The 23038-nt window shown below is 39.7% G+C and overlaps 2 protein-coding genes across 2 annotated transcripts; one reads left to right on the forward strand and one right to left on the reverse strand.

The window, feature by feature from the left end:
• Positions 1-555: 555 nt before the first annotated feature.
• On the reverse strand, positions 556-3362 carry LOC102787345 (zona pellucida sperm-binding protein 4-like). The gene is made up of 8 exons (XM_006789520.3): positions 2630-3362; positions 2253-2437; positions 2063-2160; positions 1824-1984; positions 1544-1736; positions 1078-1249; positions 915-990; positions 556-834 (listed from the first exon to the last, which is right to left on the reverse strand). Exons 1-8 carry the CDS (start codon positions 3303-3305, stop codon positions 734-736), a joined length of 1662 nt encoding a protein of 553 aa, XP_006789583.2. The 5' UTR covers positions 3306-3362; the 3' UTR covers positions 556-733.
• Positions 3363-7554: 4192 nt separating this feature from the next.
• Positions 7555-23038, forward strand: cax2 (cation/H+ exchanger protein 2). The gene is made up of 20 exons (XM_006789519.3): positions 7555-7800; positions 11062-11208; positions 11299-11405; positions 11498-11612; positions 12872-12988; positions 13066-13127; positions 14846-14998; positions 15210-15401; positions 15490-15589; positions 15668-15809; positions 15892-16075; positions 16374-16473; positions 16864-16997; positions 17100-17131; positions 18666-18811; positions 18897-19042; positions 19116-19210; positions 19290-19368; positions 19456-19564; positions 21696-23038. The coding sequence occupies exons 1-20, from the start codon at positions 7731-7733 to the stop codon at positions 21767-21769; spliced, it is 2304 nt and encodes a 767-aa protein (XP_006789582.2). The 5' UTR covers positions 7555-7730; the 3' UTR covers positions 21770-23038.

Genomic DNA, 23038 nt, shown 5'->3' on the forward strand with positions numbered 1-23038 from the left:
TGTTTACTTTTGATCTCCCCAGTCCTGTCCGTCTGGTCTCTATGTGTTCCGCCTCCATGTTGCCACGTTCATCTCATCGTCCCTGTGTCTCCCCAATCTGTCATGTCTCAGTATCTGTTGTTTAGCTTTTGGTTTTTGTCACCTGTTTACCAGTTATAATGCTGTGATTTTGAGTTTAGTTCTGCATTCTGGGTCCATATACCTGCTTACAGATTTGCTGTGAACCAATATCTAATATCTTGTATTTTTGTTTGTTTTGGATGATTTTGCCAAAATCATCCAAAACAAACAAAAAAACAAAAAAAAAATTAACAGATAACAGACACCTTCCCAAAATCATTTTGGGAAGGTGTCTGTTATCTGTTAATTTTTTCTAAAACATTTCTTAAAATAAAGGGATGTGGTTGGGGAAAGATGACTTTTTGTATTTTATGTAGGATTCATTATAAAGGCGTGACTTGGGTACTACAGAAATTGGTTCTCCTTTTTAGGAATGTCACTGGTAAAAAAAAAAAGGTATAGTACAAGCAAAAAACTAACTAATTTACATCATGTTGGAGCCAATACTTCTTTAATATAAATCTCAATGACATGATTAAACATATTTCTTCCTACAGCACACTTGAATTCTTTTCTACTACATTATAATCTAATTTCCACTTCATACTACTAATAACCGTTTTCATGTTGCAGATTTTTTTTTAGCTTGTTGTTCTCAGCAAAGTTCTTGAGGTCAAGCTGTTAACTGCTCAGGAGCAGTTATGATCAGTGGCCCAGAGGAAACCACAGTCTTTGGTTCATTCGTCTTCTGGTCTTCAGCCTCGACATCTCTCTCTACACATGGAAATAGAAACATGATCAGATTGAAGATCATTTTGCATTTGAATCTTAGAGACTATGAATTTATATCTTACTTGTCCTGTGGCATGCTGGCTCACAGTTGGCAAACTGTCCACTAACACACACGGCTGTGCTACAGTGAATGTACAGCTGAAGGAATAAGGATAAGCGTGTTGGTTAAAAGGGAAAAATATTTAGTTAGTGCAGAAACACTGCTCAAACTGATGTACTAATTACCTTTTCATGCAGTGGATCCATTCCCTTCTGTCCAATCTGGTCCTTTACTGAGGAACCCACAAAGGTGAACATTTTGAAAACGAAACGCCGGTAATGACTGGGGTAGTCCAGGCCAGAGTTAGCACCCACTGGTACCAGTGAGGACAAGTAATTATCATCCCGGTATGGACATCTGGATGGAGTGCATGGAGAACAATTTTATTTAAGAGAACACTAGCCAACCGTTTTTTTGTCTTCAGCAATACCAGCTATGGGTAAGATCGATTATAAATAATATACTGTGTGTCCACTACAGACGAACCTTTCAGCTTATTAGATTATTGGATGATTTATCAAAACCATGTCTTTATTTCATTCCCAAATATTAATAAAATTATTTTATTCAAAAATCTAGCATTAAATGCATTTTGATAAAAATTCTACATGTTGTCACAAACAGGACTGAGTACACTGGTATCTTATTTACCCGTCTATCAGAATGTCCCACTGGGGGAAGGTGTGAGGGAAAGGGCTTGTGGTTACCCAACAGCGACCAAGAGTCAAGACAAGCATCGGATCTGTCTTTTTGAGGAGCTGAACCTCCACGTACACAGGGTCCCTCAGGACTTTGGTCACAGGGTAGTCTGCTTCCGTATAGAACGAAGTATAGGCCACATCCACTGTGAGAACAGAGACGTCAATTATTATTACAAGATTTTACATTATCTTGCAAACGAATGGACTCTTTTAAGTTGGAATACACTTACATTCATTACAACCCTTTGTAAGGCATCGTCCATTGGCCAACCTCAAGACTACATTAATGGGTCCCATAGCAGAAACTGGCAGAGGATGATTTTGTAACGGTAGGATTTCTACAATCACAGTTTCAACATCGGTGCCGATGTACCTACACTGGAAGACGAAGCTGAAAAAGAAAATGATATCATGCTACACAGTCCAAAACTTTAATTTAATGCCAGGACACTCTAAAATGTTTACTTACTGAAAGTGACTGTCTCGGGTAATAGATCCGCGAGGCCCAACCCCCACCTGATATGAGGAAGTCATTCTGTTCTCATAGATTATTACACCAGGCTCCTCCTGCAAAAGGTTAAACGTGGTTGGTAAGATAACAATATTTACAAATATACCCTGCCTGACTGGTGGAAAAGTAGGAGAATACACTGTTTTACCATAAAGGTGGTGCCACAGGCAGTAACACGAAACTGATATATGGCAAAGGCTGAATTGGAGTCAACATATGAACAGCCAGGACCACCTGCTGCCAGCGCGGTTGTCTGGAGGTCAAGGTGGGGTAGAGTAACATCTTTGGCGACAACAACAACGAATTGGGCATCCCGAGTGCACTGGACAGTCACTGGTGATTAAAAAAAAGTAGGCAGATAAAGGATTTGATGTTGCTGACAAACTGTAAACAACATAAAGATTAAGAACACCACTTTTACTTGAATATTTTTAGTGTAATCAGACTTCAAGGTTTTGTTGACAACAGCTTTGGATCAATTAATATAAGCCATTTATTAGATAAAACAAACCAAAAAAACCTCACCTGCCTTTCCAAAGTAGCACTGATTGCCATCAAAGCAGCATTTTATGGATTCACACTGAGCACCTGAAATACCAGTAGTTCCACATGGGACTCTCACACTTCTTTCCACATCACAGCTCTGAGCAGGTGGCAGCGTCGGAGGCACCTTTGGATTATTTGGGACATTTGGTTTTTGGGGAAAGTAATCATTGGATACTTGAGGAAAAGGTGGGACAATGGGATGCAATGGCCGGGGAGGTGGTCGAGGTTGCTGGGGATTTGGTGGTATAGGAGGGATGAACGGTGGTATAGGAGGGATGAACGGTGGAGGTGGAGGTGGAGGAGGAGGAGGAGGCGGAGGTTGTTTCTTGGGAATCTGCCACGGAGGAGGCTGGTATGGCGGAGGTGGAGGAGGAGGAGGAGGTCGAGGCTTTTGAGGATCTTGCGGTGGAGGAGGTCGGTATGGTGGAGGGATCTGAGGGTTCAGGGGCTTTGGAAGAGGATGAGGAAGAGGATGGAATGGTGGAATTGGGTCCTGGGTTTTCTGCCACGGAGGAGGATGGTACGGTGGAACTTGAGAGTCCTGGGGTTTCTGCCACGGGTATGGTGGAATCTCCTGAGCCTCCACCTCTGTCCCAGCTAAAGAGCCTAGCCAAGCTAGTGCCATGAAAAATTTGGCACTCCAGAACTTTGCCATGGTTTCTCAGCTGTCTGATCTGGACACTTCCAGTGCACAGTTTCAGTCAGCTGTACCATTTATTTGCTACCAACCCTAAAGTTTTTTTTTCTTATAAACCCACCTCCTCGGTCAAGAAAAAACACCAATCAAAGCTTAGCAACTTTCGACAGTCAGAAACATTTAAATATCTGTTGACAAATCCAAAATCTGGGTCACACAAACCTTTTAAAGGTCTTCATAGCCTCAAATTGTATCTGTCACCAAATGTTTATTTTTCAAGTGCACAATGACAAGCAAATTGACTGTTCCTCAGAATTTGTAACAAATTGCTAGTTTTTGTCTACTATAGTACTATCATTTAAACAGAGTTTTGTAGCAGTTTATTAAACAAAACAACTGAAATCAAGTACAAGATAAACTTGGTTGTCTCAGTTCATTTTAGGGAAAATATCAGTCAAAGTCCAGCAGGAGTTTTCCAAAACATGATCCAACGTTATGAGAAAAGGTAAAGTTCTCATATTATTAAGTTAGAATAGCAGACCACTGTACAACGTCATCAAGACGTATAAATAATCTGCTGTTTTACTTACACTTATTTTGTTTTTAAAACTAACACTGCATGGATCCAATCTGATAGCATGTCAGTGCAGCCTGATTTCGCAGTTACAGTTAAGTCCATAAATATTTGGAGAGAGGCTACTTTTTTTCTAATTTTGGTTCTGTACATTAACGCAATGAATTTTAAATTTAACAACTCAGATGCAGTCAAATGGTAGACTTTCAGCTTTAATTCACTGGGTTGAACAAAAAAGACTGCATAAAAATTTGAGGAACTAAAGCATTTTTAACACAATCCCATCATTTCTGGGACTCAAAACTATTTGGACAAATTAAATAACTGAAAATAAAATGTTTATTTCTGGTTTCAGCCAATGACAACCTGAATTCTTGAACTCATGGACATCACCAGATGCTGGTTTTCCATCTTTTTAATGCTCTGCCAGGCCTTTACTGTTGTTTGCAGGCCTTCCTGTCTGAAGTTTAGTCTTCAACACGTGAAATGTGTGATCACTTGGGTTGAGATCAGGTGACTGAGTGTGTCATTCAAGAATATTTCACTTCATTGCTTTAATAAACTCCTGGGTTGCTTTGGCTGTATGTTTTGGGTCATTGCCCATCTGTATTATGAAATGCCCCCAGTCAGTTTGACTGTGTTTAGCTGGATTTGGGCAGACACTGTCTTTGAAAACTTTAGAATTCATTTGGCTGCTTCTGCCCTTTGCCATATCATCAACAAACACTAGTGTCCCAGTGCCATCACACTGACTCCAGTATCTTTTACAGGTTATGTGGTATGCTTTGGATCATTAGCTGTTTCACACCTTCTCCATATGTACTGTCTTAACTGGGTGAATGTGGCTCATAAGACAGACTGGGTCTGTTTGTGCTCCAAACTTCCTCATTCTGCATGTTGAAGCATCCTTGGACAAGATACTGAACCCTGAGTTGCCCCCAGTACATCCACTGGAGTGTGTTTGTTAAACAAGGTTCTTATCTATAGAAAACAAGGACTTTGCCATGGTTTGATCCCATTTTGACCCAAAGAGCTCTGAAGTGAATGCTTTATATTTGCTGCTACATTTACATGTAGGCATGAGATCTCAAAAGCCCCTTCCTATGTTGTATCAGCCTCCTACTCTTCATTTGTTTTTGGTTATGTGTAATATGATTTGTTTGTTTGAGATTAAAGAGTTTATTTACAGGTCCAACTTTGGGTCACAGAGACCTTTTTAGGGTCTGCATGGCCTCAAGTTTTATTTGCCAGCAAATGTTTATTTTGCCAGAACGCAATAATCTGGACATCTCACATTTGACCATGTCAGCTGTTTATCTTACTCCTCTAACAGTTGAACATTTACGCAACATCGACATGTGAAGACAGGCCAACACAGTGGATATATGCATAGAATCTTAAGCTAAGCCAAATGTAATGCCAAACTACACATAAGATTAGTCAAATAATAGGTTATTATTTTGAATGCAAAAGTTTAGTTAAAAACTATTTTCCACAAAAAAAAAATTCTTAAGATGCTAAATATTTTTTTTCACAGTAAGCAATCTTTATAGATGAAAAATATGTTTGACTGGAACACAGCAGCTGAGGTTGAATAGTTTGTTTTCATACTTAGTAACTGAGTGAAATGACCTAGAAGTGGTAGATGAAATGAGAGCCAGTTTTTAAATGTAAAGGAGCAGTATTTCCCAGTACTTTCTTTCTTATCTTCTTCACCATACTGGACCAGCCTCCATTAGAGGAGAAAAAGGAGATAATGTTGACCCAGATTCAGTGCCCAACAAAGTTAAGCCTAGCTCACATAAAATGTACAAGAGTTTTCAATCATCAGTCTCTAGTTTTACACGCTGGTGAGTTTAAGCAAATTTTCTGTGGGATCTTTTTGATTGCACCGTCTCTCATTCACCAGTCAAATCAGTGTGCACTGCTTTACTCTGAGTCTGCCTGAGTGCGACCATTTCCTTCTGAAATGCAAAGGTCTCTAACTTTACACTACAATGTAAAGCTTGTTTGTCAGTTGCGGCCATGTGGCCAAAATTCAAATTCATGATTCCTCTGATTAAGTTATAACACTAGTTAAACCTGCTGCAAATGATAACAGGTTTATCCAGTGGAGGAGACGAGGACTGACAGCGCTCTGTCTGTTGGTGGACACATTTAAAAATTTGCCTGATAGATACAAACTAGCTCGTCAGGATTTCTATTTCAGGACCTCCAACTTAAACATCACAAGTTAAAGGACGCATATTAAATATATCAGATAATACTGAGACATTCATTTAAGCATTTATTTCTGAAATGTATAAAAGCACAAGTGGATAATTATAGAGGATCATTATTAATTTGAGGGGCCGTTCAATAAATTATATGAAGACTAAATGTGAATTGGCAATTGCAGTCACCTCTATAATGGACATCTATAATAAATATCAAAATAACTACAACAGCCATATATGTGGAGTGATTTTCATTGAAAAATTGTGTAGGTTTTTTTTTCCTAACTCCAAAAAACTAAAGTCTGGACAGCTCAGATGGTTTCTGGAGCTGTCTGATCCTTAAACTATTCTGGGACAGTGTGCAGTATAGTGAGGGAGTTTCTGTGCTACAGTTCTAAATTAATTTATTTAAAATTTATTTAGATATATTTATCGTAGCAAGAAAGAAGCTGATGATAAGGCACTGACTTTGCAAAGAACCTGCTGTCTGGATTTATAATGTAACCATTGTGTGCTTTAATGTCTTATTCATGGCGTTTTTTAAACAAGGCAACTATTTAACCTTTTCCATTTTAAAAGTGTGTTTGGTGCTTATAGTACGAAACCTCTGCTAAAACCTAAAAACAGGACAAACCGCTTCATGTCATAGCTACATGTGACCATATCGTGGAGCTATTTGCTGTGTTTCTGCTGGCCTACAGTCATTTTCAAGTCAAACGCACCACATAACTGTGGAAATCTACACTCTTTAACACATTTATACAACTAAATTGGCCCAGTTTATTATTATTTTGTTTTTCAGATATAGCAACCGCGGTCGTTTGTATGGCCACTGGATGTGGAGCATGAATAACCAAGAGAAAAATATTGAGTGAAACTAAGCTGAAGGATGTGACCTTTTTAGTGAAAAAGAGCGATAAAAACAGAAAGAGAAACAGCTGTTTGTTGGTCCTTGGTATTAATGACCTGGGTTTGGATGCATTTCATAACATTTAGTAAGTAAGTTCAGTGCTGTCATTTATCTCGTTTTCTATTTACACCGAATTCTGTATTTTACCAAGATTCACAAACCTAAAATAGTCTCGTTGTATACCACACAAACCATGCGATATTTATGAAATACAATGTTTAATTCACTAATATGCCAGCATCATTATATAATTAATAAGAAGTATAATTAATAAGAAGTGTTTGTTTCACGACTTGCACCGGACACCGGGAGTCCTTTCAAATGAATTAACTAAACTGGCAACACCTTCAGTACTAGCAACAGTTCAAGAAGGGTAAAAGACTCCATACCACTCACACTTAGCCTTTTTAATAACAAAATGTAATTATTGTAAAGTTAAATAGCTGAAATAAAAACAAATATACATATATTAAAATATATTTATTTATTTAGTCAGACGACTTTGTATTTTTATTTTTCAGTTAACAAAGGCTCGGCTGAGCTGAAGTGAACAGTTATTGCGTTTTATTGTGGCTTTTCCCTTTAATAAGACGCCAGAGGCCTACATTTCCCACAATTCCACGCTCCATAACACTCATTAAATCAGTGAGTCCAAGCGACAGCGACAGCAGCATCCGAGGAGATGATCCGGTCAGGCTCCGGTAACACACTCAGCAAACGGTGAAGTGTTTTTACCGGCGGAGATGTCTCTGTCGTCCACGGGGAGCCCGGACACGACCAGCCGGAGGAGGAGGCCGGCTGAACACGCGCAAGGTGAGCGGCACGAGCTCATTATTTAGCGCCTTATAACTTTATTTGTTATGTGTCGCTAACAGCACCGTTATTACACTCCCCATTTTAACTGTCTCCGCTTTATTTCTGTCTGCGTAGGCTTTGTTTACACTGATATTTACAGAAGCTCATTATGGAGTTATGGCACGGTTGTGCTCTCAACTAATCAATGATAGCGCTCAACTAATTAACATATATTTCCGTTAATTTTTAGATTAATATAGACCTATAAAATGTCATAAATAGTGCCCTCCTGTCCAGTGTCTTTATATGTACCTGACAAACGTTCCTGAAAGCCAAATATTACAACAGCCAATGTCCAGTTTTCATGTCATAGAGGCTTAAACAAAGAAATAGAAAAGATATTAATTCATTACTGTATATTTAAACAATTCTTCCATTCTTACTCAAGCTTCTCTGTCACTTAAAGATAACAGCATTTTTAGTTACTTGTATTTGATTTCACAGGAACAAGGATGATTCCTTTCTTAAAAGGCATTCTCGGTGTTCTCAAATACTCATGCACACTAAAGAACAAAATCACGATAGTGTATCGAGGTAATGCTGTGTGTGTGCACTGTCACTAACACCATCATATAACATTTGCAGACACACTTAAGGAAGCCAACAAAAAAAGGAGAACAAGGAAACAAAACAAGACTACCTAAAAGTGTGTGAGCCAATTTGAGCTGTTGAAAAAGGGAAGTCAGGACTGATGTGCCCACATTTCCTTTGATGCATCTGGTTTGTTATGTATCCATGCATTCATCAATCTTCTGTGTCTTTCTGAATGGCTGCAGGCGCTTTCTATCCCTTGCTTTAATTGCTGTCACGAGTCTGGTTTCACTGTAACAAATCTAGCTACTTTAATTAGGTCAAGTTAAGATAGATAGAAAGCCTTTTATGCCCCTCAGGAGATCTATGTACACGTCTCATCATGTCATTGAATAATAATAATAATAATAATAATAATAATGAAAAATTTAAGAGATCAGGCGTTTTGTGTGCAGCTTTTGAAGTGACATAGAGGGAAGGCAAATCAGAATCTCCTCATCTACACTGTCAGGTTTACAAAGCCCCTGTTTGTATGGCATGAGGGGGTCACTTAATGGTTCAATTAGTAGGAAAATGATGACAGTCACATGATATTTTATTTGAATTCACCAGAATCACCAAGGCCAATATTAAAACAACAGATGAGGGGATATCTTGCAAAGAATTGTCTTCCAATCCTCCACAGAGGACGAGACAAGGGAAGTAGAACTAAATACAAAGCATATGAGGCAAGAGACCATCAAAATAAAACAAGAAGTAACTAACACCGAGAAAAAAGACAAACACACGGAGACAGGAGTGAAAGAACAGAATGGGGAACACAAAAGGCAAGTAACCTATTGCCAACAAAAGCTAAGCAAAGGACTCAAGGTGTAGAATAACCAACAGCTCATAAGAACAAGGGGCACATAAAGTCTAATCATTAAAAGACTAAAGCAAAAAGAAATCATGAAACCACAAAAACCTCAAAACCCGGTGTCCACTGTGACACAGTGTATCTGATTCTATATGCACATCATACTTTTTGACCCAGATGCAATATGTGCAAGTGGGGAACAAGATACTTAAAAACTGGCATTCTCTGATTACTGTTTTAATTACTTTGGAGAATCGATTGAGAGTCATGCTATTTTGATTTTTCTTCATGTGATGATTTTCTTGCTGAAGTCTTTTACAGAGTTGGGGTTACGGTGATTAGTGATTTTTGAAACAGTTTCCATGTGATGTCTTTATTTGTCTTATCAGTTCAGAGGAGCGAGTGTTGGAATAGTTTGGCACAGCTTAACTGTTCGTGACATGCTGCATTATTCTGCTTGAAACAGCCATCAGTGACGGGCGCTGAGGGGTCCTGAGTTTACTATTGATTGTACTGAACCATTAATACACAGCAGGATGGATCCATAGTTTTCATGTTATTTACTCCAAATTCTAACTGTACCTGAATGTTCGCGAGAATTACAAATTGTAGCCTCAGTTTTCTGTTTGAGCTGACAGGTTATGGCACCTGGTGTGGTCTTCTGCAGCTGTAGTTTATCTCCTTCAAAGTTTAAAGTGCTGTATGTTCAGAGATGCTCTTCTGCTTAACTCAGAGTGGTTCTTTGAGATAATGTTGCCTTTCTGCATTCTCCTGTGATCTCTGGGCAGTGGATGTTTTTTTCAGACCATTTGATGGGTTTAGATTTTATTATTGTCATTTGTATTAGGAAATATTTAACCATATATGCTTAGAGGTGTATAATCAATTGTGTAGTGATAGGATGTGTGATCTTTAGCAGGCTGCAAATGCTTGGTGTGCATTCCAGAGTGTTCTGGAATCCACACCTACATCCTGGGAGCATGGGAAGAGGTCGTACATTGTTTTATTGTTTTATGGTAGGATAAACGTAGCTATATCTGTTTTAGTCTGAGTGCCTTTTGTTTAGATGAACTGCTGGACTTTCCAGACCAGTAGGTTTAGGGAAGTCATTTATGGGGTCATACTCTGACCCCCCCCCCCCCCCCCCCCACACACACACACACACACAGTATTCTTTGTTCACATGTATACCTATGTAAGATGTTATATGTTAATGACCCTATGCATATTCATGTAACCTTAATAAAAGGAATGCTATGGGGAACCTGGCTGAGAGTCTGACGGAGGTCAAGTGGTGGAACGACACTTGGCTCCAGGCAGGTCTCCCTCATGCATGAGTAACACGAAGAACTTTGGCGCCTTGTGTCTTGCTTTTTGCTGTGTAGCAAATTGTCCTTAACGTTCCAGCGAATAGGTTTATGCTACGAACCTATCACCATTCTCTATAAATCTGGAGATGGTTGTGGGTGAAAATCTGAAATGTTGCTAAACTTGCTTTTTTCCCAGATTGCTCACTTCCAAATTCCAAATTGTTGTGATCCCGTGCTTTAAAAAATACAATTGAAATTAAATTGTCTGATTATTCTAAAAGTCATTGTAAATTCACTGCTGTGCCACAACAGTATATTTGATCAAAACCTGATTGAACACAAAATGCTGCCTATTACCATATATTATGGGATGTCCTTTTCAGGCCCATGGACACTTGGCAAAAACAGCTCATGCTAAGTTCCAGTCTGGGTATTTTTAAGGATGGCACTTGGTGTATGAATGCTGTCTTTGACATCTTTCAGTTTTTCATCTTTTCAGTTTTTGTTTCTTTGGTGTTACAGATTCTTCAAGCGAGCATGATCCTCTGTTAGGTTACAGTAATGAACAGGCCCATGATCGACTGTGTGGCGCTCAGCACGCAGACTCCTCCACTCCAACTTCACAACACTCCTTATATCCTGCAACAAAATGCACTGCTGCATGTGCATGTGAGTGTAGTTTACCAGTCTTTATATCCATATTCAGCTCTCCTATTAAGAGATATTTGCAGCCATTTCTTGGTTATTTTCTCATTGTAGGTCGGAGCCATCATGCATGCGAAGACAGCTGGGAGGAAATCCAAAATATGAAAACCATCAGAGCCGAGAATGAAGTGGAAGCCAACAAACTGGTCAACAACTACAGAGTAAGAAACCGGAAGAGTTTTGCACAGGAAAAGAAAGTGAGCCGAGTTGAGGACACTGGAGTAATTGCTGTCCGTGTGTGCGTTTTTATCAGTTTGGGTTTAGAAAGTGGAAGAGCCATGTGACGGAGCGGCCGTTTGAAGGCCGGTCAGATGTTGTGAAAGAACTATACTCTGAGCTGAATGTCATAAAACCGCATTCAGGTCCAGGTATGTTTTGTTAATGTTTTTGTTTTATGTAAAGTTTGTGTTGATGCATGATATCAGTCTGTTAAATCTCGTGCATTATTTGTCGTGGTCATTGAAGTTGAGCACAAAGATAAATGCTGAGAAACACTACAGCTAAATTACTGTAATGAAAGGGTAAATGTATTTAAAAAATGTATTTAAAAACTAACATGTTTTCTTGTCACTACGTCTCGGTTTAGAATAAGAGAAATAATAATAGTGATAGATTTGAAAGTTTGATGTCATAAATCGGGAGATCACGACACAGAACTGAGGGAGACGCTGACATAAATACACAGAAGGAAAACGAGGGAAGTGAGAACGCACGGGGAACACAACTAGACAAGAAAACATGGGACCTTCACAATAAAATGCGAATCGAAGGAACATGACACAAGAGTGGAGGAGAGAGAGCGAAGAAACATGAGGGAGAGAGAGGAGACATAACGAGCTGGGGAAACATAGAATAAACATGATGGAATAAAACACAAGGAGGGGAAACAAGGCACAAGCAAACACACAAAGACACAGAGGGAGACACAAAAGCACAGGTGGGAATCTAATAAACGAAAGCTAAACAGAATAACCAAGGTACTATAGAATAAACCCTTAGACTAACAAAGTGGACTTAAACATAATACAAAATGAGAAAAACACAAGAAACCTCAAAATGCTGGGTCAAATGACCCAGGATCATGACATTTGATCAAAGATTCAAGTCAGATTTAATATCGTAAAATAGCATCATTCTCCTTGGAAAAAGTGAGGAGTGAGTCAGAGGGAGTAAGACAGTTGTTACCATTTAACCAATTTACACACATTTTTTGTGCCTCGTTTTAGTTTTTAGTTGAGAAAATCTTTTATGAATGTTACTTTAAAAAAAAACTTAAACTGAAACCATCTTTGATATGAATTAGTTGTAGAATATAAAACCGTCTGTCAAGTTCTTTTGAACACATTACATGTAACAACAATGAAGAAACTGATAAGACTTACAAATCCTTACCTGAACTAAATCTGATGACAATAGAATTTTTTGTTATTATTTTGAGGCTTTGGTAACATTGTTAATAAAAAAGTGTCTGATAATAATAATCTGGAAGTGAAATCTGTCTATTTATTCTGTTCTTTTTTTGCATTAATTAATGAAATTTAAGTTAAATTGTATTCAGAAATCCTAAAAGCGTAAAGATATTTCTGCTGAAACACTTCTTTCATTCTCTGTGTCCTTCTGCTGTCAGGTCATTTCATCACATGTGGAAACGTAGCCTACGTGCTCCTGTTTGGTTGGTGGGTTTCTCTGGCATATTTCCTGGTTGGCACACTGATGTTCATCACTGTTGCTGGGGTACCGTATGGTAGGTGAGGTAATAGATAATGATAATAATTGATCATCTGCCATTCCCTTTGTTCTTCACTCTGTTTCTGTCTTCAGGTAAACTGTGCTGGAAGCTGTGCTGCTACTTCCTGTGGCCGTTTGGCAACCCAATCCACGAGGTGCTGTTTGGGTTGAGTTAATATTCCTGCTGTTGTCTGTGGTTCTTTTCATTTAGCCGGCATCAGACTGATTCACAGTAAATCCAGTAGTTTCTTCATTGACTTGTGGTCATTAAAGCAGAAGTCGTGTTTTTCTGAATGATGTCACAAGTCTGCAACAGTGCATTTGCAACAACTTGTTATTGCGTTACGTTCAGGGTGCAAGGGCGACTTTGAACACCCTCAGTGAGTTCCCTCAGTGTGTCCCTAACGCCTCCTTCCTCTGACTTGTTATTCTGTTTTATGTCCCTGTCCTCCATTGCTTCTTTGTGTCTTTGTCTCCGTGTTTAGTTTTTGTTTTGGTACTTCCTGTTTGAAGGTTTGTTTTCTGTTGTTTATGGATAAGTTTTACTCGTTTTCACAACTCAAACTACATTTCTCTCAGACTTATACTTTGATTTATCCCTTTGATTAAGAATAAAGTTACTATTAGCAAAATAAGAGTTTCAATTATCACTCCAAAAATGAAAGTGAAGACTGTGAAAAGACTTGATTTTAACCCTTTTCACCCTCTCTCAGATGTAATGAGAGGTAAACCGGGGAAACTTCAATCTCTCTCTGTCCCACTTTTCTCGACAGTCCCCTTAATTTTCCTGATAATCTTCACTTGTATGGGATTGTGCTTGTTATCCTCCTGTTGGTTATTCCTTAATCCCCCCTGTCTCTCGTTCTCTTAGTCTGTGTCACAGCATCTGTATTTGTTCCCCATACACAGAGAGGTGTACTGTGAAGTGAGATTAATGGCTCAACGAGCTTAAAGTCAAAGTTTTCTGTGTCATGAAACTGTCTTTATATATTACCTGCTTAAATCACCATGGTAGCGTATGCCGAACACATAACCTGGGCCCTATACTACGAATTCATTCAGCATTCCCAGGGTATCTTTCTGTTATCTGGATTTACTTACCCTAAAATTGGAAATCAGGATAAACAGTCACATGAAGCTGGTCATCAGTTTGTTACATTAACCCAGGCTTTCTCCTGCGCATTCACATGAAAGGGTGTTGGCAGCATCTGACCAATCAAAAAGAGGGTGTTTTAAGGGTCATTTGACTCTTCTCTCCTCCACGGAAAATGATCCCTATGACATCTACTTTAAAATATTATCAAATGGTGACTAAAAAACTATGAACAACGCAGAATATCTAATAGTAAAACTGAAAAAAGAACAAGAGATGATGCTTAATTGTTAATCTGGTGATTTAATGCACAGCATGGAAAAATAAGCTTTTTAATTGCAGTTAATTAGTCAGTAGGCAGTAATTTTATGCCATGTTTCCACTGACTCTTTCATTTACAGCATGTTTTAAGTCAGGCTTGGCCAACTCCAGGCCTCGAGGGCCAGTGTCCTGCAGGTTTTAGATCTTACCCTGGGTCAACACACCTGAATCAAATGATTAGTTTATTACCAGGCCTCTGGAGAACTTCAAGACATGTTGAGGAGTTAATAGCCATTGAAATCAGCAGTGATGGATCAAGGACACGTTTAAAACCTGCAGGACACCGGCCCTCGAGGCCTGGGTTTGGACACCACTGTTTTAAGTACATTGTAGAATCTTTGCTGCAGGAATACCTTAAATGTGTGCACGTTGTTAAGTCGTACCTTAATAAAACCACTGAATAGACCTGAATCATGAAGCATGATTGTAAAAGACATCTTTTTGGTTGTGTTCCTCCAGATGGGAAATACACTGAGGCGATGCTGTGAGCGCGCACCAGACTGTGAGTGCAGTATGGAGGCGGAAGAAGATAACTCACTATTTCTGCTGCCATCACCCACAGAGGTGCCAGTCCCAGAGATGCCAGACCGACCTCTGCGCACTCCTTACTGGGTAAATGTTCACACTTAAAAACATATATATAGATACCGGAAATTCACAAGCAAGACTTTGGCATTTAGGGCAGAGGGTGTTGCTTGCTGTAATTTGCAGTACTGGGTTATAGAAGTAAAACTGACCTAGCACTGAATATATTGCATGTTTAGCAGATTTTTTGCTACTAGTGTAACATAACGTTATACAATGTGCCCTTCTTGTTGTACAGCGTCGTTTTGCCACCTATGTGTGGCTGCTGCTGGGATATCCTCCTCTGGTGGTCGTTCACTCTCTGGCGTGCTTCATCTCCTGGATCCTGGTCTTCACCATTCCAGTTTTCAAGATGAACGCACGAACTCTGGGCGTCATCCTCCTGCTGCCTCCTGAGGATGTGTCTATCTCTGCTGGCTCACAGAGGAAGGTACAGGTGACACGTAGTGTTTATTGGTCACTGCATAGTCCTGGAGAGTTCCTAATGCACCATTTTCTTTGGTTTTCTTTACTTTTAGCATCAAGACTATGAGACCAAAGCGCTACTGTGTTGCTACCACGCTGCCAACTGGTACTACTACAAGTACACGATTGATGGGATTAATGTGTTTGCTGCCAGTATCCTTTTACACATAAAATGTGTGTGTTTCCTTGTCTGATATAAAGACCTGTTATCATCCTTGACTCCTGTCTCAGACCTCCTCCCTCTAGTGATAGTTGCCCTGGTAACTGGATATATTGACAGAGAAAACAAGTACGCCAGCTCCAATGTCAAATTCACCATAGCAATTGGCTCCATCATACCTCTGTCATATTACATTGGCATGGGAATTGCCAGGTGAGCATTTTTCATTAACCATTAACACCTCGAGAAGCAGAACAGAGTCTCTGATTTTTATATTTCGTTTTTGCACTTGCAGCATTTCAGCTCAGAGTAACTTTGCTGTGGGCGCTGTGGTGAACGCCACCTTTGGTTCCATCACAGAACTGACCTTTTACATCACAGCCCTGCTCAGAGGTCACCAGCAAGCTAACACCTGTCTGGAGGAGGTTGTTAAGGCTGCGCTGACTGGGACACTGCTTGGATGTATCCTCTTTATTCCTGTGAGTCAAGCTTCATCTTGTTTAGCTCGCTTAGCTTAGGTTTGTTAGTTGGTTAGTTAGTAGGTAAGACTTACCTACAGCCTTTTGGCACTGCACTGCTGTGCACAACAACATGAATGGCTAATATGTTGGAAAGTCTACCTGTACAAAAAAAGAAAAAATGCCAGTACGTCGGTTTTTAAGTAACACAGTTAGTGCCAGCACCAGTATACTGTATATATAATTTCAAGGCGTAGGTTTGAGAAATGTGTTAAATAAGCATGTATGAGTGAGACCTCATGTTTTGTTTGCTTTTCAGGGCATTTGCATGATAATTGGAGGTCTCCGTCACAGTGAGCAAAGGTTCAACAGCCGTTCTGCAGGAGTGAGCTGCGCGCTGCTTTTCATCTCCATAGGAGGCACGTATTTGAAAATCAGCACACGCAGAAGGCTGCAGAAGCAGTTCAGACTGCCACTTGAAAATGTGTGAATAGCATGTATGTGCCACAATCAGAAAACGAATGTTTATGCCTGCGATAGTTTTATTTCATTGTTTTTGTTAGTAAGTAACACCCGGAGCAGATGTCGGCCATTATAATCTCTGAATATTAAATAATCAAATGCAAATACCATCAAACTGGTGCCCTTAAAACACCGAATACAAGCTAAGTCTGATTGTCTTCATGAATCAAGTCAGCTGAAAGCAGCATGAACAGTTTGTTTTTCTTCTCCCCAGAAACATCTTATAGTTTAAAAACATTACAAACAGTGTTAAACACTCACTTCCCTCCTCTGAATGTTATTGGCAGGTGTGTTTGCACCCACGCTCTTCTCTAAGGCTTATGGGAACTTGGTGTGTGACTCCTGTACCAACTCTACCGGGGCAAACAGCACAAGCAACAGCAGCGGGCTGTTTGTCTGTCACAACTGCCACTATGACCTGGTAGGCATCATTAGCCAGGAGGACATACACCCTGTCCGTATGCACTGTACTGCACATGTACAATGTTTTTATTGTTGTTGTTGTTGTTGTTGTTTTCAACAGAGCAATGGTACACTGTTTCACAACCATGTCCAGTAAGTTATTTTTCAAATTTATCTACTAATACATTTTTTTTTTTAGAACTGCACAGTTAATTTTCAAGAATAACGTCCTCACAGCTGTTCAGCTCACATTATGCGCAGTATAAAAATCACCTGCAAAACTAAGGAATATGATGCAGTGCTTCCTTTGGTGATACATTATCATTACACATACATGCAGATACACTCACTGGACACTTCATTAGCTACCCCTTGCGAGTACTGGCTTGGACCCCCTTTTTCCTTCGGTTCAATAGGGAGAAATCATTTGGAATAACTGAAAAAGATTTTTGAGATACAGAATTAATTTAAGCCATTTGGCAATTAGACTCCGATGTCCCATCATAGCAGAACAAAGCCCAGCAGTGAGGAATTATGAGAGGACACCTGGAGGATAGGTGAAGATGAAGATGAAGGCTTAGATATTGAGCTGGACATGGTGAGGAAGTGGCCTGTAGGAGACCCAAAAAAACAGAATGACAAAAAAGGATGCAGAATGAAGGCTGGAGAAGGCGGGCAGCAAAATGATTGGACTAAAGCAATGACGTCTGCTTTGAGCGCAGGGAAAATGGAAGCGATGTAAAGAAAGGTTAGCAGCTGAAACACCCGAATGTTGTTGCAGAAATTGAGACTCATTGGACCATGGGAACAACCCTAGTGTTGCTAATTACATATTTGAATTAATAAGCAATTAAACAGGTGTACCTATCAAAGTGGCCGGTGAGGTGTTCTAAGCGGATTCTCCAATTTAACGTACCAACTTAACTTTTTATTAAAGTGATCATTGTTGGGTGGTGCAGTGGTGAGCACCGGTCCATCACAACAAGAAAGCTCCTGGTTCGGACCTGCTGGCCAGCTGCGGGGCTTCTGAGCATCATCTCTGTGTCTGTGTCTCACAGTTCAAAGACATGCATGTTAGTCCGAGTGGTTATTCTGAATTGGCAAAGGTGTGGACGGTGTCTGTCTCTCTTTCCCAATGTTACTGGGATTGGCTCCAGCAGTTAAAAGTATAGATGGATATAATTGGGAATTATTTTGACGTTGTAATTTGAAAGTGAATATCTGATGTTGCTAAATCTAAATATTCCCTAAATTACTTTTAGGGCTTTTCTCTTTTCCTAGCCATCCATTTTCTTGACCTCTATCCCAGCAGACCCAAGATTAGAGGCAGGGTTCACCATGGATAGGTGCCCACTCTGTCAAGGGACCTAAACCACAAAACCGTTCAGGCTCCCATCTAAACCTAAAGTCAAATTAGAATAAACAGTTCACCTCTGCAGGGTGCGAGGAGAACACGCAATCTCCACACAGAAAGTCCTGACCCGACCAGGAGATTCAAACCATGGACCCTTCCACTGTGAGGTGGCAAAGCTAACTGCTGCACCAGTCTAATGAAACAAATCTTCCTGGAGAGGAGTAATTCAATCTGAAGCTGTAGAAACGGTGTCTAAAAATCACACATTAAGGCCTCATTCATCATCATTTTGCTGCACTTGCTGCTCATTAATTGTGCAATGTTTGTTTTTAGGCCTCTGGTGTACACCGTGTGTTCCCTCCTGCCCATTGCCTACATCATCGGTCTGCTCTTCACTCTGAAGACGCACTCCCACATTTACAACATCCACGTAGGAGAAGTACAGGGTATGAATCACTCTAACGAGTCACACTTAACAGGTCAGCCAAAAATTTCATGTTACATTTTGCTATTTTAGAGAAAAGTGAGCTGTGTTTGATGCTTACAATACTATAATCTCACCAGTGAGTGGCCACCACGGGACGGTGGTCCACTGGTCACGCTGGAGGTCTCTGGTCATCCTCATCTTGGCTACGGTGCTCATGTCTGCTTGTGCTGATCTTGCCACCGAGCACATTCAGCCCATACTAAGCCAACCAAACATCTCTCAGGTAAGTACACGGATCTGAGCACGCTCAGGCTGTTTGTATTTTATAGCTTTAATGTTTTCTTCTCTCCTGGCAGTATTTCATCGGGGTGACCGTTCTGGCTATGGTTCCTGAGATCCCCGAGATTGTTAACGGGATCCAGTTTGCACTCCAGAACAACATCAGTCTCAGGTACATCCCGTCTCATCAATAAGCTACAGGAACAGTTTGAAGAGTGTCATTTGTATCTACTTTTCTTTTATTATTCCAGCCTCGAGGTGGGAAGCTGTATCGCTGTGCAGGTCTGCATGCTACAAATACCAATACTGGTCCTATTTAATGCTTTCTATGTAAGCCTTCATTTATTCATATATAAATACAAGTCATTCTGCTGCTTTACAGTGTTTTATAATAGACACAATCTCTGCCTTTCCCAGGATGTGGGATTTGTGCTGATTTTCAGTGACCAGCACCTGTGGGCCAGCATCTTCAGTGTGATCTTGGTCAACTACATCTTTATGGATGGCAAGTGTGATTATTTTCAGGGTAAGTTAAAGTAAGTAAGTTTAAAAGATTTTAGAGCTGAAATGTGGATAGCTGGCTCTGTATCATATACAGTGGGATGCAAAAGTTTGGGCAACCTTGTTAATAGTCATTATTTTCCTGTATAAATCTTTGGTTGTTACAATAAAAAAAATGTCAGTTAAACATATCATATAGGAGACACACGCAGTGATATTTGAGAAGTGAAATGAGGGTTATTGGATTTACAGAAAGTGTGAAATAATTGTTCAAACAAAATCAGGCAGGTGCATAAATTTGGACACCACAAAAAAAGAAATGAAATCAATATTTAGTAGATCCTCCTTTTGCAGAAATTACAGCCTCTAAACGCTTCCTGTAGGTTCCAATGAGAGTCTGGATTGTGGTTGAAGGGATTTTGGATCATTCCTCTTTACAAAACATCTCTAGTTCATTCAGGTTTGATGGTTTCCGAGCATGGACAGCTCTTGTTAACTCACACCACAGATTTTCAATAATATTCAGGTCTGGGGACTGAGATGGCCACTCAAGAATGTTGTACTTGTTCCTCTGCATGAATGCCTTAGTGGATTTTGAGCAGTGTTTCGGGTCGTTGCCTTGTTGAAAGATCCAGCCCCAGTGCAGCTTCAGCTCTGTCACTGATTCCTGGACATTGGTCTCCAGAATCTGCTGATACTGAGTGGAATCCATGTTCCTCCATGCATAACGCCTCTTGTTATGCACAAATAACTCAATTTTAGTTTCATCAGTCCACAGCACCTTATTCCAGAATGAAGCTGGGTTGTCCAAATGTGCTTTAGCAAACCTCAAGCGGCTCTGTTTGTGCTGTGGGCGGAGAAAAGGCTTCCTCTGCATCACTCTCGCATACAGCATCTCCTTGTGTAAAGTGCGCTGAATAGTTGAACGATGCACAGTGACTCCATCTGCTGCAAGATGATGTTATAGGTCTTTGGTGCTGGTCTGTGGGTCAACTCTGACTGTTCTCACCATTCGTCGCTTCGGTCTATCTGAGATTTTTCTTGGTCTGCCACTTCGAACCTTAACTTGAACTGAGCCTGTGGTCTTCCATTTTCTTAATATGTTCCTAACTGTGGAAACAGACAGCTTAAATCTCTGAGACATCTTTCTGTATCCTTCCCCTAAACCATGATGGTGAACAATCTTTGTCTTCAGGTAATTTGAGAGTTGTTTTGAGACCCCCATGTTGCTACTCTTCAAAGAAAATTAAAAGAGGAGGGAAACTTACAATTGACCCCCTTAAATACTCTTTCTCATTATTGGATTCACCTGTGTATGTAGGTCAGGGGTCACTGAGCTTACCAAGCCAATTTGAGTTCCAATAATTAGTTTTAAAGGTTTTGGAATCAATAAAATGACAACAGTGCCCAAATTTATGCACCTGCCGGATTTTGTTTAAACAATTATTGCACATTTTCTGCAAATCCAATAAACTTCATTTCACTTCTCAAATATCACTGTGTGTGTCTCCTACATGTTATATTTAACTGACATTTTTTTTATTGTAACAACCAACGATTTATACAGGAAAATAATGACTATTAACAAGGTTGCCCAAACCTTTGCATCCCACTGTATATTTGCATTTAAGAAACAGAATTTTTACAATGTGCTCCCCCTTTGTGAAATACATCACATAAGACTATAAAAGGGGTCCATGCACTGTATTTTTGCATTACTGGCGGCTATTTTGAAATCTAAAACTTTAGCCAAAAACAAAAAAACAGAGTAAAATAAAATAAAATAAAAACTTTATGTTGCCCAGTTTTTTATGGATGGTCTTAAAACTTCAAAACAATATACTAGGCGTTGGGGGACAGGAGTACCCTAGTTGGCTAAGCGTTTGACCTTGAAAGTCGATTATTGCCAAAAAAATTTAAAGTAACTATATCAAGTCATATGAAATTCAATACGACTCCCTACAACATCCCTACAACAACAGAACAACAGGCTAACATTAGCATATTGTAATAAAAACATCATGGATATAGCCCTTGCCCTTCGGAAGGAGTTTTGCTCTCTAGTTGCTCTTGTTTACTCCTTAGGCATATCTGGGATCTGATACTAATGGCAGCTGAAAGACCTGAATCTTATTTTAGGGTGTTTTTTCTCCCAGGTACAGCTCTGGTGGTCGTCTACCTCATCCTCCTGGCTCAGTACTACTTTGCTCCATCTCCAGCCGGCTGTTGAACGTTGGATGGGGATTTTCTGCACGAATTGCAGATGTTTTTTGGCAGGTTCTTATCTTGTCAAATTATGCATAAATGTCGATGGGGGAATCCCAAATGGAACCTTTAATTTTTTTAATCTATTTTATTTCTTTTATTGTAATCATACTTGAGACAAAACTAAAAATTGTAAGCTCAGGATGGTACTTTTGTGACTAGTGCTGTTAAAAAAAAGTATATTTTATAAACTGACATAATTAACAGTGACGAGAGATCAACTATTTTTACTGTACAACAGGAGTTTCTGCACTGATCATACTTTAAAGGAACAATTGTGATGAAGTTTGTATGTTTTAACTGCAGTAAAATTTTGTGTGTGTGATGTGACATTTTTAAATGACAGTCATGTGAATTATGTAAGAAAGTTTACCCTCTTTTACATCACAGTGCTCAGCAGATTTTATGATTCAAACACAGCCTCAGATGAACGACAACAGCATGAGATATTACACAGTGTCATTATTTAACCAAAGCTACGCCAAAACAGAAGCAGTGTGTGAACAACTACCACACACACCGTTGGTTCATGCACAGCTGTCAGTCCAGGGACAGGATTTCAGTTGGATGCAAGTCTGGAGTTTGAAATGTCATTGCTACACTTCGATTTGCTGCTGTGCTTCAGATCATTTTGTTGCATTACCCAATTTGGCCACGATTCATCAGTTAGATGGCCTCGTATTCGACTCTAGAATACTTTAGTATTCAGAGGAGTTCGTGGTCGACTCAATGACTGCACGGTGTCCCAAGTCCCGTGGCTGCCAAACCACCATCCTTTGGAGACCCCTAGGGTGTCTTACCACACATTAATCCCTAGCATTTAATTGTGACTGAGTTTTATTGTACAGCACTTTGGTCAACCTGTGTTGTTTTTAAATATGCTTATAAATAAAACAGACTTACCAAAAGGAGTTCTTCCTTCCCACCATCAAGTACATTTGATTAGCAGCATCTGGCTTGTACTTAGCCTCTTATAGAGGCTGTAAGATAGTACCTAGCTTTTCTGCTAGGTCCTGCTGCTCCTACATTTTTTTTTTTAAATTTGTTTTTGTTAAATAAATGACTGTATTATTCTGCCGTTTGTTCATTTTAGGTTGTATTACCCAATTGTAATGTTTCAGATGATGTTTTAAGGTACACACTGATACGCAACACCTTAGACCTGAACAGTCGTGTACTGGAAACCAGGCATGGCAGACTGTGCCAGCAAAGATTTGTTCTCTATGAACAGGCT

The sequence above is a fragment of the Neolamprologus brichardi genome, chromosome 7 (genome assembly GCF_056152115.1).
Source record: "Neolamprologus brichardi isolate AB-2024 chromosome 7, ASM5615211v1, whole genome shotgun sequence".
Lineage (NCBI taxonomy): Eukaryota > Metazoa > Chordata > Actinopteri > Cichliformes > Cichlidae > Neolamprologus > Neolamprologus brichardi.

Bases quoted from the DNA above. Each gene is read 5' to 3' on its own strand.
- cax2 (XM_006789519.3), top strand. From the start codon at position 7,731: ATGTCTCTGTCGTCCACGGGGAGCCCGGACACGACCAGCCGGAGGAGG. The intron at 11,209-11,298 runs GTGAGTGTAGTT...TTCTCATTGTAG, and splicing joins ATGCACTGCTGCATGTGCAT to GTCGGAGCCATCATGCATGC. The intron at 19,565-21,695 runs GTAAGTTAAAGT...TTTTTCTCCCAG, and splicing joins CAAGTGTGATTATTTTCAGG to GTACAGCTCTGGTGGTCGTC.
- LOC102787345 (XM_006789520.3), bottom strand. From the start codon at position 3,305: ATGGCAAAGTTCTGGAGTGCCAAATTTTTCATGGCACTAGCTTGGCTA. The intron at 1,985-2,062 runs GTAAGTAAACAT...TTTCTTTTTCAG, and splicing joins ACCCGAGACAGTCACTTTCA to CTTCGTCTTCCAGTGTAGGT. The intron at 835-914 runs GTAAGATATAAA...TTCCATGTGTAG, and splicing joins GCCAGCATGCCACAGGACAA to AGAGAGATGTCGAGGCTGAA.